This window comes from Procambarus clarkii, chromosome 45, assembly GCF_040958095.1.
Source record: "Procambarus clarkii isolate CNS0578487 chromosome 45, FALCON_Pclarkii_2.0, whole genome shotgun sequence".
NCBI lineage: Eukaryota > Metazoa > Arthropoda > Malacostraca > Decapoda > Cambaridae > Procambarus > Procambarus clarkii.
Window position 1 is genome coordinate 35667766 of NC_091194.1, and position 15615 is coordinate 35683380.

Here is a 15615-nt window from a genome sequence, read left to right on the forward strand (position 1 = left end):
TGCCAGATTCCGCTTAAAATAGCAAATTGTGCTTATTTTCAAAGCTTGAGAATTTAGCTTTAAAGTAGTTAAAAAACTACGAATTTCGCAATTTGCTATGTACTTTAGTGTACTATTTTAAAATAAGGTTGGTTTTTAAGCTGCAAGTCATATGAATCTCAAAAAAAGTATATTATTAACAATCTTATCTCCATAGTTCACTAGTTTCTGTAAATCAGATCTGGTAACTGTAGGCCAAGTACTGGTAGACTCAAGACACACTGTGTGTTGAAGCTATTCTCTTTGAAGAAGTCATCTCGACAGGATCTTCCAGCTCCAGCTATAAAACTTCACCAAACATGGATCTACCTAGTACATCAAATGGTAAGAAATTACTAAACTGTAGTAAACTGAATCTGACACTGTCATATATATATATATATATATATGTATGTGTGTATGTATGTATGTATGTATGTATGTATGTATGTATGTATGTATGTATGTATGTATGTATATATATATATATATATATGTTGTTCTTAGTAGCCAGAACGTCGTACTCGGCTTACTATGCAAGGCCCGATTTGCATAATAAGCCAAGTTTTCCTGACAGTATATTTTCTCTAATTTGTTTTCTGATGAAATGATAAAGCTACCCATTTCATTATGTATGAGGTCAATTTTTTTTATTGGAGTTAAAATTAACGTAGATATATGGCCGAACCTAACCAACCCTACCTAACCTAACCTAACCTATATTTATAGGTTAGGTTAGGTTAGGTAGCCGAAAAAGTTAGGTTAGGTTAGCTTAGGTAGGTTAGGTAGTCGAAAAACAATTAATTCATAAAAACTTGGCTTATTAGGCAAATCGGGCCTTGCATAGTAGGCTGAGAAGTGCGTTCGGGCTACTAGGTACGACATATATATATATATATATATATATATATATATATATATATATATATATATATATATATATATATATATATATATATGAGGGGTACCACCTCTGGTGCAAGTGTAGGGACCCATAGCCTCGGAGAAGAAAATAAAGAGTACTCAGAGAAGACCTTGTGGATCCTCACTGAACACTTTCATATTTTCTTCTCCTACCACCCTTATTCTTTTGGTATGTGTGTATATTTATCTAACTTTATTTGAAAACGTCATTACACAAAAAAAGTTACAATATTGATTATATATATATATATATATATATATATATATATATATATATATATATATGTCGTACCTAGTAGCCAGAACGCACTTCTCAGCCTACTATGCAAGGCCCGATTTGCCTAATGAGCCAAGTTTTCCTGAATTAATATATTTTCTCTAATTTTTTTCTTATGAAATGATAAAGCTACCCACTTCATTATGTATGAGGTCATTTTTTTTTTATTGGAGTTAAAATTAACGTAGATATATGACAGAACCTAACCAACCCTACCTAACCTAACCTAGCCTATCTTTATAGGTTAGGTTAGGTTAGGTAGCCGAAAAAGTTAGGTTAGGTTAGGTAGGTTAGGTCGTCGAAAAACAATTAGTTCATGAAAACTTGGCGTATTAGGCAAATCGGGCCTTGCATAGTAGGCTGAGAAGTGCGTTCTGGCTATTAGGTACGACATATATATATATATATATATATATATATATATATATATATATATATATATATATATATATATATATATATAATTTTTTTTTCTTCCAATAATATAGTATTCGCTTGAAATTAACAGCCTGGTCAATCAGGCTGTTGGATTCAACTCCTCTCAGTTTTGTTATACGAGTTACAGCATGGTTAATCACATCCAAAATTAAAGTTATTTCCAGATGCAGTCCTAAATTTTTTTACATTGCTCTCACTAGTGTTAATGTAGATTATTTCATAATTTAAATAATATATTTAATTACTGTAGTACATTTTAACAACAATTTAACTTATAATTTTTGCAGCATAGGTCATTTGAATATAAGTATTTTATTAGAAACTATTTCCTTCAGGTCTTCAGGGAAAATTCTTGAGGAGATGCACAAACTGCAAACAATGTGTGCATGTCCGAAGCAATGTTTGCAAGTTCTGCCAGTGTGACTTCCGAAACAGTAGAGAATTAATGAAGAAAGAAGAGGAAGCCCGTTTTCTACTTAAAGGCAAGAAGGCTTTAGAACGAAATACAGCAAGCCGGGTTCTACGAAGGATTGAAAATCAGGTATTGAAGTTTGTCTACATCTGTTGTATTCATTTGTATTCTTCTTATGCTGAACTTGCTTGATAAGGTATAGAATCAACATGAATAATGCTGTACAGTACTTACATACTATTTGTTTATTTATTTATATACAAGATAGCACACTGGGATTATGAGAGTACATAGAATTGATGTTTTTACATTCTTGTAAAGCCACTAGCACACATAGTGTTTTGGGCAGGTCCTTAATCTAACAGATAATTTTAAATAGGCAATTTAAAGCTTAAATGGAAAAAATTGGCTGGTACATTGTAAGAAAGTATCACAAAGATTACTATGTACATTAAAGTAAAATTTGAGGGTTATCAACATATAAATTGTAGCATAATTTGAGGAATATTTCAAGGTATAATATAGTAAGATATGCATTCAATATAACAATCATGATATAAGGTGATAGCAATGATTACAATGGAAAAGTTGTATGGTTTAGGCACATATATTCTGGCATTGGATTTCATAAGATACAGTGCGAGTTTAATACACTAGTTAGGAAACTATCAAGAAAAAATTTAGGTACTTTTTGGTTTTATTTTTTAAAATGGCAGAAGTTGGACAGTTTTTAAATTTGTTAGCAAGTTAGTTCCATAGACAAGGTCCCTTTATTTGCATAGAGTATTTACACAGAATAACTTTGACTCTGGGGATATCAAAGATATTTATTTCTGGTATTGTGATTCTATTATGGGTTCTATTGCACATGCCCAGCTATGCTTCAAACATTTATTTTGTTGCATTTTCCCAGATAGTGTTATTGTTTAAATATTATTTGCTTTTCAGCTAACATATCTGCGTGGCTGTGGGTATGAATCAATCGTTATCTATTACAAGAAAGGACCAGCACGGGTGACATGGTATCCTACCAAACAACGTAATACAAGAAGAGGACAAGAAGATCTTCACCACTAACTTCTTTTTGTGTAAGTAGTTCACATAATATATAAATATATCACCACCTATTATTTTCTCTCATATATATATATATATATATACATATGTATATATATATATATACATATGTATATATATATATATATATACATATGTATATATATATATATACATATGTATATATATATATATGTCGTACCTAATAGCCAGAACGCACTTCTCAGCCTACTATTCAAGGCCCGATTTGCCTAATAAGCCAAGTTTTCCTGAATTAATATATTTTTTCTAATTTTTTTCCTATGAAATGATAAAGCTACCCAATTCATTACGTATGAGGTCAATTTTTTTTATTGGAGTTAAAATTAACGTAGATATATGACCGAACCTAACCAACCCTACCTAACCTAACCTAACCTATCTCTATCGGTTAGGTTAGGTTAGGTAGCAGAAAAAGTTAGGTTAGGTTAGGTTAGGTAGGTTAGGTAGTCGAAAAAACATTAATTCATGAAAACTTGGCTTATTATGCAAATTGGGCCATGCATAGTTGGCTGAGAAGTGCGTTCTGGCTATTAGGTACGACATATATATATATATATATATATATATATATATATATATATATGTATATATATATATATATATATATATATATATATATATATATATATATATATATATATATATATATATATAATTTCAATTCAATCATCTCTGTCGTTGATGTATATGGCAAAAAGTGTGTGGCCCAATACAGCACTATGTCTTAACGTAATGGGTCCAAGGGCCCATAAGGTCTCGACAGCATTAAGGGCCCTTTAGCAAACCAGTGTGCTGGTGCCCCTATGACACCCATGACGTCTTTGTATCATTTCAAGTTTGTACATGTACTTCTTAAGATATGGGCACCATACAACTGCTGCATATTCTAGCTTTTGTCTAAAAAAATCATGAACAATTTATTTATTATTTATCCATGAATGCCAGAACTAAACCCTGTGGTACTCCACTCGAGACATTTCTCCAGTCCAATACATTGCCTCTGATTACTGCCCTCATTTTTCTATCAGTTTGAAATTTTTTAATCCATGTTAGAAGCTTACCTGTCACCCCTCCAATATGTTCCAGTTTCCAGAACAAACTCTTATGTGGAATTCTATTGAATGCCTCTTTTAGGTCCAGATAGATGCAGTCAACTCAACCATATCTTTCCTGTAAAATTTCTGCGGCTCGATCATAGTAACTGATTAAATTTGTTACACAGGATCTTCCATTTCAAAATTTTTTATTTTTTATTTTTATTTTTTATTCCAGCACGCACAAGGAAGCTTGATGCAGATAAACTTACATTAGGATCAGAAGGTGATAGCGATAATGCCCTGGAAAAAAATCCTGACGAGCTACAAGTGCAGCAGGTGCATAAAGTCCAAAAGGTACCGCAGGTGCAAGAAATTCAACAATTACAAAAAGTTCCGCAGGTGGAACATTTACAAAAAGTTCCGCCGGTGCAACAAGGGCTACCATTAGCAATCCTTCAGAAACAGCAAGAAGTACAAGTAGTAAAATTTGAACCACAGGGAACTACACCAGGAAAACAGTGTAGTAACAACGGAATGGGAATTTTAAAATACCTGAGGAAACAGGTAAAAAAGGACAAACAATAGAAATGGTTCCTTACACATTATTTGGTAGTTTATAGGTATTTTACTTATAATACTTTATATTATGTCTACAGTTTATAATTTAGTTTACAGTTAATTTACTTTTCAACTTCCATATCTTACATGAAGGATTTTTACTGTTTTTCATTTTTAAAACCTTATTAGTATCATTTATAGTTTAGTGTCAATTCACTTATAATACAATATATGGAATAATTTACTAAATTCATTTAACTATAATAAATTTAAATAAACATTTTTACCCCAGGATGAGTTTCAGTCACCCTACCCAAAAAATTAAGCACCTCCAAAGGATACCCAAGTATGCCAAGTATGCTGCCCTGAGGAACACCAATGTTGATGGGTAGGGTGGGAGAAATTGAATTATTCACAGAAACATACTGGAGCCTGTCAGTGAGGTACGTAGGATTTGAGGTATTGCAGGGAATACAAGACACTGATCACTGGTCTCCCATTTGGTCCTCATTGCTTTATCTTACTATTATTGAATGTCAATAACCGTATTATGCAATTTCAATTTCTTCTATTGCTTTCTTTATTATGCACCCCATACCCATCCCGTGGGCCGTGGTGTAAAGGATTACAGAGGCACATAATCGGTTCAGGACCGGAACCCTCTAGTTCGTTTAGCTAAGCAAATAACAATGTTTGACGCTAGTTACAAAATTATTAATGTTGTATACACATGTACACACACACTCATACATACATACATATATATATATATATATATATATATATATATATATATATATATATATATATATATATATATATATATATATATATATATATATATATATAATTATACCAGTATAATCTAATAATATATACTGGTCTAATAAAATAATTATACCAGTTAATACTCTCACTCGTTGTGTTAGGATATGTTAGCTTGATAAAACTGACTGTTCATTGTTGAGAAATGTGTTAACAAACAATATATCTGACTTATCAAGACTGTAGCTTGCTTAGCAAGGAACTTTTTTTAAATTTGGGTTCAGTTTAACTACCGCTCAAGGGATGAGTAATTGGGGCATAATAAAGGAACTAAGCTGATAAAATGAAAGATGGGGGATCAGCCATTACACGTGTTAATGACTCTTGTATAGTTGTGTAGTTAAGGACATCAGGGTAAAGGGGTAATGGGCATTGTGGTTGATTGTTCTACCTGGGAATCCTCCACTGTTTTATATCTTATGTATGTATGTATGTACTAACCTAGTTGTGGTTGCAAGGGTTGAACTTTGGCTCTTTGGTCCCGCCACTTGAATACATACACTTGAATACATACACTTTCCATACACTTGAAACTGTGTATGGAATCAGCCTCCACCACCTGTGTCCCCTTGTGCGTGTACCACATGTGTTAAATAAATGTATGTATGTATGTATGTATGTACGTATGTATGTATGTATGTATGTATGTATGTATGTATGTATGTATGTATGTATGTATGTATGTATGTATGTATGTATGTAAGGAGAGAGAGAGAGAGAGAGAGAGAGAGAGAGAGAGAGAGAGAGAGAGAGAGAGAGAGAGAGAGAGAGAGAGAGAGAGAGAGAGAGAGAGAGAAAGAGATGAAGATCGAGACAGAGAAATAGATATAGACAGAGTCAGGGAGAGAATGTTAGACACAGAGACGTATAGATAAGGATATGCAAAGTCAGTGAGAGAATGACAGAGATAGAGCGAGGAAAGAGACAGAGAGATAGGCTGACACAGAGAATGTCAGAAACGAGGAGAGGCAGAGACAGAGGGACAGGGACAGACGGACAGGGCCAGAGGAGGGACGGGGGAACAGAGGGGGAGCAGTGGGACAGGGAGGGAGACAGGGACAGAGAGGGGGACATGGACAGAGACAGAGACAGAGGGACAGGGTCAGAGAGGGGGACCGGGGGACAGAGGGAGGAGAGGGGGGCAGGAGACCAAGAGAGAGGGGACAGAGGAGAGACAGGGACAAGGGGACAGAGATGGATAGGGGGACTGGAGGAAAGGGAGGGGGACAGATGATGGACAGCGGACAGAAAGAGTGGGCAGGGGGACAGAGAGGTACAGGGGACAGAGAGATGGACAGGGGGACATAGAGGAACAGGGGGACAGAGAGTGACAGGGGGACAGAGAGAGGAACAGGAGGACAGAGAAGAACAGGGGGACAGAGAGAGACAGGGGGGACAGAGACAGGGACAATGGGATAGAGAGGGACAGGGGGACAGAGAGATGGAAAGGGGGGACAGGGGGACAGAGAGGGGGAAAGGGATCTGGGACAGAGGACAGAAAATGTGGGCAAGGGGACAAAGTGAGGGACAGGGGACAAAGATGGACAGGGGGACAAAGATGGACAAGGGGGACAGGAGGAAAGGGGGGAGATGTATGAGGGGAAATGTTTGCGGAAGATGGAGAAGGGGTATTTAGAACGGTAAGTTAGAGAGGGGGCAACTAAGGCCCATCATTGAAAAACAAATGAGCATCATTGCAATAGCAGGAGCCACGCACATCTTTAGCCTGCGTTGTTGAGACATTGTCAATTAAGCGGTGTCCAATAGCAGTATCTTCGGTATTTAAGCGTTACCTTAAAAAATACTGGAAATATTGAAAGCTATTAATCCAGATATTAATCCCCTTGTGCAACGCACACAAGAGGCAACAGCTTCTAGCTCTACAAGCCGCAATATAAAATAGAGAATAGGCGATTGTTTTCACTCACAGTGTAATAAACCCACGGACCCACCCACCCGCTGAAGCCGTAAATGCCAAGACATTACTTCCGTTTAAAATTAAGCCGGAATAATCCTCAGGTATGTGGAGGATGTGGGAGGCCTTTGATCAACCACCGACTTCCTGCCCCGTCGACGGGGCCATCAGCCCTCAGTGTGCCCTCAGCCAAAATAATGTGAAACATGTATGTGGGTGTATTAAATATTTTAATTTATTATTTCCAAGATTTAGCTGTTAGCTCTTGGACCCCGCCTTTCTAAGCGTCGGTTGTCTAATGTACCGACTCTCGGCCTCTTTTCCTCCATCATATCTAAACAACATATATTTTTATCTAACACACTCACACATCCCCAAGATGCAGCCTTTAGCAGCTTCCTGACTTTCAGGTTCCTATTTACTGCAAGGTGAATAGAGGCATTAGTGTGTGTATGTTTGTGTCTGTGTGTGTGTGTGTATACGTGTGTGTGTGTGTGTGTATACTCACCTAGTTGTGGTTGCGGGGGGTTGAGCTCTGGTCCCACCTCTCAACTGGCAATCAACTGATGTACAGATTCCTGAGCCTACTGGGCTCTATCATATCTGCATTTGAAACTGTGTATGGAGTCAGCCTCCACCACATCACTGCCTAATGCATTCCATCTATTAACTACTCTGACACTGAAAAAGTTCTTTCTAACATCCTAGTGGTTCATTTGGGTACTAAGTTTCCACCTGTGTCCCCTTGTTCGCCTACCACCCGTGTTAAACAGTTTATCTTTATGTACCCTATCAATTGCATTTCTCGCAGCCTGTCCTCGTAACTCATGCCTCTTAGTCCTGGGACTAGCCTATTTGCATACCACTAAACTTTTTCAAGCTTCGTCTTGTGCTTTTTTTTTTTTTTTTTTTTTTTTTGAGATATATACAAGAGTTGTTATATTCTTGTACAGCCTAGTACTAAGTATATGGTGTTTGGCTAGATAAGAGTAAAACTGCTTGTAGATTAGTTTTTCAAAAAATGTTGACAAGTTAGGCAGGATTGATATAGGTCTGTAATTGTTAACATCTGTGAGATCACCACATTTGTGTACAGGGGTAACTCGCTTTTTTAGGATAACTGGAAAGGTTTGGAGTTCAAGTGACCTGTTGAAGAGCATGAGAATTCTTTGGAGACAATTCCTAACCTATACTTCTTCTCAAGGTCATGTTTTTTATTAATGGGTTTAAGTATTCCCTTTGTAAGCAAGGGATTGTTAAGCCTTTTGGTTATGCTTACAAAAAAGTCACAGGACAGACATTATCAGCAGCAGTTATAAAATTGTCAATAGCAGTTTCATTGTGCAGCCTAAAACTTAACTCCCTTGACTCTAGAGGTATATATATTAGGTTTAGGTTAGGTTTTTTTAATTAAACCAGCCAGGATGAGTGAAGCCATGAAGGGCGTTTTTATTAATTAAAACACCCAAATGTTGGGTGCTTCAGGTGTTGTTCCTCTTGGATGATCTTGTACCTCTCTGTCTCACACCTGTAAGAATGAGTGATATGGTTAAGGGGGAAACAAAGTGCAGGCAAGGCAATGGAGGCCAGTAGTAATCTTAGGGCTAGGATAATTAGAAATTAGAGAAATTAAGTAAGAGAAATTAGCAAGAGAAATCAGGTAAAATTTATTATACTTAACTTTTGTATCATGAGTTTAGTAGTAAATCTTCATCTTCATCATCATCATCTTCACTGTCACAAAGCTCCAGGTAGGGCTCGGAAACATCAACATCCTCTTCCTGGTATCCAAATAAACGCTTTGCATCACTCAGCTTGTCAGAACACATCTTTTGCCCTTGCTTCAAAAGAGCCAAGATTCCACTCTTATTTTTGGTTGATAGGTGCTTCTCTTCAATAGTGTACTTGTTAGGATCCTGTAATATATAGACTATTTAATGGGGTTTAAGACATTTACAAATTTCCCTGAAAATACTAAAGAAATTAGAATAAATAAATAAAGTTTTCGGTAAAAGTTCAAATATATGTAAAACACACCAGTACAGTATATGAAAACCATGGAATTGTCTACCTGTCAAAGTTGTAAATAGCAAGACAAGTATAAAATTCTGCTGGATAAATGTTTATGAAGAACTGAATTGCAACACACATTTAGGCTGTTAGCTTACCTTGCTTAGATATGAAGGAAAAATTCCACATAACAACTCTTCAGTATGTTCGGTTAAAATCTCTCTCTTATTCTTGTAATATGCGAGATAATGCAGCATTTCTTGAACAGTGTGTTGTTGCTCTTCTCTGGATCTCTTCTGAAGCTCCACATCTTCTACTGCCTTCTTTTTTTGAGCAAGGGACACTAATAAAAGAGGAAATTTATATTTACTGCAAGTAAACTACAACTCAATTTAATGTAATTACAGTTTAGGTACTTGCATTATACATACTATACATAGTTTATTGTGCAGTATCAACCTGATAAAAACCTACGGATTATGATACTGCACCTATTTTACAAACAGTAGTGATGATATTTTACTTCAAAAATAAGTAAAGCTTATCCATTATGCATGCTAAATGTTAGTTATCTTGATAAGGCCGAATTGTAACCCCTGATAAAATGAGATGTAGTTACATACCATTTTGGCTATGATGAGGCAATAAATTGTGCCATGGCAGGATACCTTCTATTGCATCCTTTTCACTGAGAATTTCAGAGTTTTCACTATTGTAGATTTTTATGAAGCCTTGAAGCTTTTTCCTATCACACTCATTTCTGTGCCGGAGGGAAGAGCGCATTTTACTGGATGCTGCAAATAAAGTTTTTTGGCTGAAAGTTTTAAAGTTGTTAAAAAAATTTCCTCATCATTTACCTACATAGAAATTATAGACAAGAGCTAAATAGAAATTGCTTCAGAGTTAACAAAGAAATAGTAAGCCTACCTGCATCAGTGGCAATCAGATTTTTGCGATGCCTGATAGAGTCTGCAACTGCCTCGATAGAATATTTTATGTTCTTCGAGGTTGTTCCAGTGTTTAACTCTAACTCCTTACAAATCATTTGTAGGTCAGATCGCCATTCTTGAATCAATGACTTTTGAACATCAAGTTTGTCGATCTCATTTGAAACTGTTATTTCCGTCTCTCTGGCCTATTTGAAAATATAATAAATTTAATGAACAAATCACATTAACCATGATGAGTGGTTCGAACCTATGGGCTTGGCATTCCCAGATGCTTGCTGTAGTTGAATGCGCCACAACATGGTCAAAAGAATTGCAACCTAGGGTACTAATGAACCCACAATTCAATTTTTGTTAATTATGCACCCCCATACCCATTCCATGGGCGGTTGTGCATGCAGTTTCCCATGTACTTGGTCTGTGTCCTCCAGTAGTTTTACCTCTGATGGCCCTTTCAATACACATAGAATTCATATTATTGTGATATATCAATACATGGAGAAAGACATTGAAATGGGGGCATCAAAGGCAGAACTACTGAATGACAGAGACCGAGTTCATGGGGGAATTGTGTGAAACCTGGTTTGGCTTCAGTGGAAGCCTTGGGATCCTTGTGGGTGCAGTAGTACTCCAAGTTGCAATTCATCTGACCATGTCGTGGCGTAGTGAACTAGAGCATGCATCTGAGAGCACTCAGTGCATGGGGTTCAAACCCTCATCACAGTTCCCGTGATATATCACGATACTGTGATTTCTCTGTGAACACATTTGATATATCTCGGAATCATACATTTAGGTTAATTAAATACTATATACTTTATACAAATTAACCTTATTGATATATTGAAAAAGTTCAAGCAGTTAATTCAAGGAAATGGTCGGTAATTTATAATGGAAAATATATGTAGTACATGATCTGAACACATAACTAACCTATAAATGCATTATAATACCTTTCACATATAAATGCATTATAATAAGTTTCAAAATAAATACAAATAAATAAAATAAATATATATTATTTTTAGTACCTTTCTGAGTCGAGTAACTAATGCACGAGCCAGTCCATCAATTTTTCGATGGTTCCAAAAGACTGCACCCTCTGTGAGTTCTTCTGTTCTTTCTGAGAAAAATATTTATAGCAATGAACATCTTGAAGAGCATAGATTAATAACAGTTTCATAACATACCTTTACTCACCAAGACCAACTCAAGTTTGACCAATATGTTTTCATTCTTTTATTGATTATTTGAGGGAGTTGATACTTATTGAATACTGAATACAAATCGCATTATACTGATTACAGGGCAGGTAAAATAATAAAAAACTTGATCAGATGAACCATATAAACAAATACCAGCTTTCAGCATGTTTTTAGTTGTAGAGTTGTATCGTGAGAGGTATGCAAACACTTGCTCTGCCTCTTCCCCTAAAGTCATGCCACTTCCTTCTTGCCACCGCCCTCCATATAATACCTTTAACATAAAAGTATACAGTAAAAAAAAATTCAAATTATTGTACAAAAATTAAAAGCCTCCTACTATATTAAATGATACGTATATCATTAATCTTAAACAATCAGAAATCTTAATTTTTTTTACACAAACTGTACTTATTATATTTAATGTAATGTATACATTACATTAAATTTAATTAGTATACATAAATGTAATGTTATATTTTTATTTACCTGACAATACCAAGCATGTCCTTTTGCATGTAGGACTCCTACATTTTACGCACCTACGCACATTTTATTACCTCCCAACTTTGTTGTAACGATACAGCTTCTTGTTGCCATCAATATGTACTGCTAAAGGGGTTTTATCACAAGCAGGACACTCATTGTCAGCTTCTCCTCTAATTTTTCTCAGCTCATATTGCTGGAATTGCCATTCGAAGAACACTCTCTTCGAAGTTATATAATTAATGGGTCCAATCTAGGAATAGAATTTTTTAGATGGTGACATTTAAAATGCATATTATGACATAAGATAAATAAACAAAAAAAACATTCCATTTTGTGTTTGAACAAAATTAAAAACTAATTATTAATAAATGAATATACATTACTACAAAATTTTGATAATTTTTGTATTGAAATATAAAACTGAAAATATTAAGAATAACGGTATCAAAACATACACGCCCACGAGAAGCACCAAAGGATTCCAGTGCAGTGACTAATGCCCGAAATGATGTTCCAGGACAATTTCTTTTTATATGGTGCCATGATTCAAGCAGACTGGTGCTGTAGAATGTGCTGCTCTTTCCTAATGATGAATAGAAACCAGACTTGTGCATGGTCTTGCCTAGTTGTTGATGCTCATATCCACAGTGGCATGTATAGATTGGAGTATAGAGGTCATACCTTCCTGTAGTTTAAAATACAGTGCATTGAGTTGTGTGGCGACTTGCTAAAATAGTGATGTAAAAATTAACATTTATAGCAACAAAAATTTCAAAATGTATTGTGATTCAGGAATATCCGGTAATGGAAATAAAAGGGTAAATTTTAAAGTTTATTTACCCATTATAGTGATGAAGATGCAGAGATTGCTGGAGCTTGAAATTTTAAACTTGCAATCTGTGCAGTTGGGGCAAGAATTTGGTGGTTGGGCTGGTACAACAGGTTCTGGTAACAAAGAAAAGGAAGACAGTTTGACAAAATGAGTTTTATGGAAAAGAATTTCAGACTGAATATTTCATTGTTTCTTGATTGTACAAAATATTGACATTATTCTCCAGATAATGACTGAGAAATTCACAGAAAAGAAACAATCAGACGATTAAATCAATCTATAAAACCAAGTGTCAGGTTTAAACTTTAAGACTTCTCCAAATGTTGTAATGACTGAAATGAAACATTTATTCATTTTATTTTGTTATACCAAGATAATCGTAGCTCTAGACTGGGATTGGGAAGTAGAAGTAATCTCGGAACAAAGTACGGATTTTATACAGGTATCGTATACTTACTCCAGTGAAAGATATTTCCTTCAGGGCACACAGTTTGTGTCGGGTCTAATGGCTCATAAAAGCCATTTTTCCAATATAATCTGTGGTGGAAAGGCATGAGAAAATGTTGCATTTGGTCACAAATGTGACACAAAAATGCAAAACAGTCTTCACATTTGATGCTTGCCTCACAATTTGTACATTGTACACAAACTTTACCTGATGAAAAAAGGGGTAATTATTTATACTAATTTTAAATACTGTATACCTAACATTTTAAACAATCTGAAGTCTAAATGTATTAATAGAGTGTCATTAATATGCATATGATGCTTATTATACAGTATAACCTTAATGAACACAGCAATATTTAATTTACCTTTATCTGGAACACCCAACTCAGACAATGTCCAATCGAACAGCATTGCCCTGCTTTCTCCCCAATTAATCTCTGCATTTTTTCTTCTTTTTTGCCAGTCAGAAACACTTGGCTGAGAATCTTTAATTTGTTCAAGTTCTGCAGCAAGTACTTTGAAATATGGGATTACAAATTAGTAAGAAAAATTTGTAAGTGAAAGGAATGATTAGTATAATATGTTAAACAAAATTTCATAGGCATTAAGCACAATTTTGGTACATAATATTTATGACGTGTGTCCATTAAATAAACCCTCATTTAAATACCAACAAATGATGTTGGGACATACCAACATCAAATGATTCCAAAGTTTCTTCACCAGCTGCCAAATAACTTTGAGTGTACGTTCTGCCACTAGTAGAATAGCCCGCATTTTGAATGTGTGGTGGTGAAAGTATAGCAGGCAGAATGTCTGGGTGGCACATTTGAAGATTTAAGCATGGTACATAATTGCAAATTGTATACAAGTATTAATATTTTCAGACAAATCTCAAGATATTACTATAACTAACTTTATGCTACCAAGTTGTTCAGTGTTATAGTAATTTAATCTCCATAATTGTCTAGCATACACTTAAAAATAGGCAACAAATATTATTGGAAAGTACACAAATAACAGCTGTAGAAATATTGTTAAGAAAATAATAGAAGATTACCATCAGATTGGGGTGCAGCTGGTCTTTGTTTTGAATTAATGTGTGATACATCCTGTATGTTATCTTTTTTCTGTTTCTTGTTTGTCACCTTTATTGAGTTTGGTTCCTCCACGTTTAAGAGTCTCTTCAAGTACTCATTTCTTTGTATCATTGCAGCACGTGCTTTCTGGTACTCACGTTCAAGATGTTCTCTAGTCATCACTGCTATTCTCCGGTGAAATTCTGAAGAGAAAATAATACTGTTCGAAGGAAAAGTACAAGAACAAAACAAGAAAATTATGCTTATGCAAAATTATGCTACAATGTACCTATTAATAATCTTAAAATTTGCTACAAATTTCCTACTTATAATTATGTGTTAAATTATGGACTTTCCCATAATGATATGCATGTTAGTGGCATTACCTATACTGCCTACCTGGAGCCCCCTAGAGAGATAGTGACACAAGTTAAGGTAATCCCTTTAGTAAGGTGCTGGGTCAACATAAATAAGCTATAACTAATAAGGACACAAATCAATATGTTCATTTAACAGTGGTATTAACATTTATATAAATATAGCTAAGAATAAGTTTTTACAAGTGTAACAAAGTGAAAGAAATGTATGAAAATTTTGATGATATATTAAAATGCTCATTGATTGAACTTGTCTTCCTATATATAAAGTATAAAAATAGTAAACACAGTACCATTATTGTTGTCTGTAGTTATTTTTGGAACATCTGGTATGTACAGCATACTGTCAAAATCCGATGATCTATCTGAAAAATTGATTGGTAGCGTAAATATTTGAATTCATTGCATAGCCTTTTATACAAACAAAAAAGAAAAATTGTACAGAAAAGCTAACACAACATTATAACACCTTTCTGTGGTACTTTCTATGGTACAAAAGAAAACAAACCTTAATTATAAAGGAAAATAAACTGACAGAAGAACTATGAATACTGCTGAAAATACTTTCCACAAAATATCTGAACCAAGGGATAGTACCCCGAGATTTGAAATATGAAAATTTCACCCTTACAGTATTTAAAAAAAAAACAGAAAGAGTTAAGCACAAAACTAATGTCCAATCAGCTAGGTATAACACATCTGCAAGCTCATGGCGAAAATCCTAAGG

The 15615-nt window shown here is 35.0% G+C and overlaps 2 protein-coding genes across 3 annotated transcripts; one reads left to right on the plus strand and one right to left on the minus strand.

The window, feature by feature from the left end:
* The first annotated feature begins 214 nt into the window (after positions 1-214).
* Positions 215-5053, plus strand: LOC138350375 (uncharacterized). 2 transcript variants are annotated; one of them, XM_069300997.1, is made up of 4 exons: positions 216-363; positions 1993-2198; positions 3018-3157; positions 4440-5053. In XM_069300997.1, exons 1-3 carry the CDS (start codon positions 339-341, stop codon positions 3144-3146), a joined length of 360 nt encoding a protein of 119 aa, XP_069157098.1. In that variant the 5' UTR covers positions 216-338; the 3' UTR covers positions 3147-3157; positions 4440-5053. The 2 variants fall into 2 exon arrangements, with proteins under 2 accessions (XP_069157099.1, XP_069157098.1); XM_069300998.1 differs by lacking the exon at positions 3018-3157 and having other exon boundaries at positions 215-363.
* Positions 5054-8926: 3873 nt separating this feature from the next.
* On the minus strand, positions 8927-13980 carry LOC138350484 (uncharacterized). Its single transcript, XM_069301507.1, has 11 exons — positions 13440-13980; positions 12991-13095; positions 12606-12835; positions 12222-12400; positions 11818-11935; positions 11491-11582; positions 10440-10647; positions 10136-10306; positions 9671-9855; positions 9183-9418; positions 8927-9030 (listed from the first exon to the last, which is right to left on the minus strand). The coding sequence occupies exons 5-10, from the start codon at positions 11897-11899 to the stop codon at positions 9191-9193; spliced, it is 966 nt and encodes a 321-aa protein (XP_069157608.1). The 5' UTR covers positions 11900-11935; positions 12222-12400; positions 12606-12835; positions 12991-13095; positions 13440-13980; the 3' UTR covers positions 8927-9030; positions 9183-9190.
* Positions 13981-15615: the final 1635 nt, after the last annotated feature.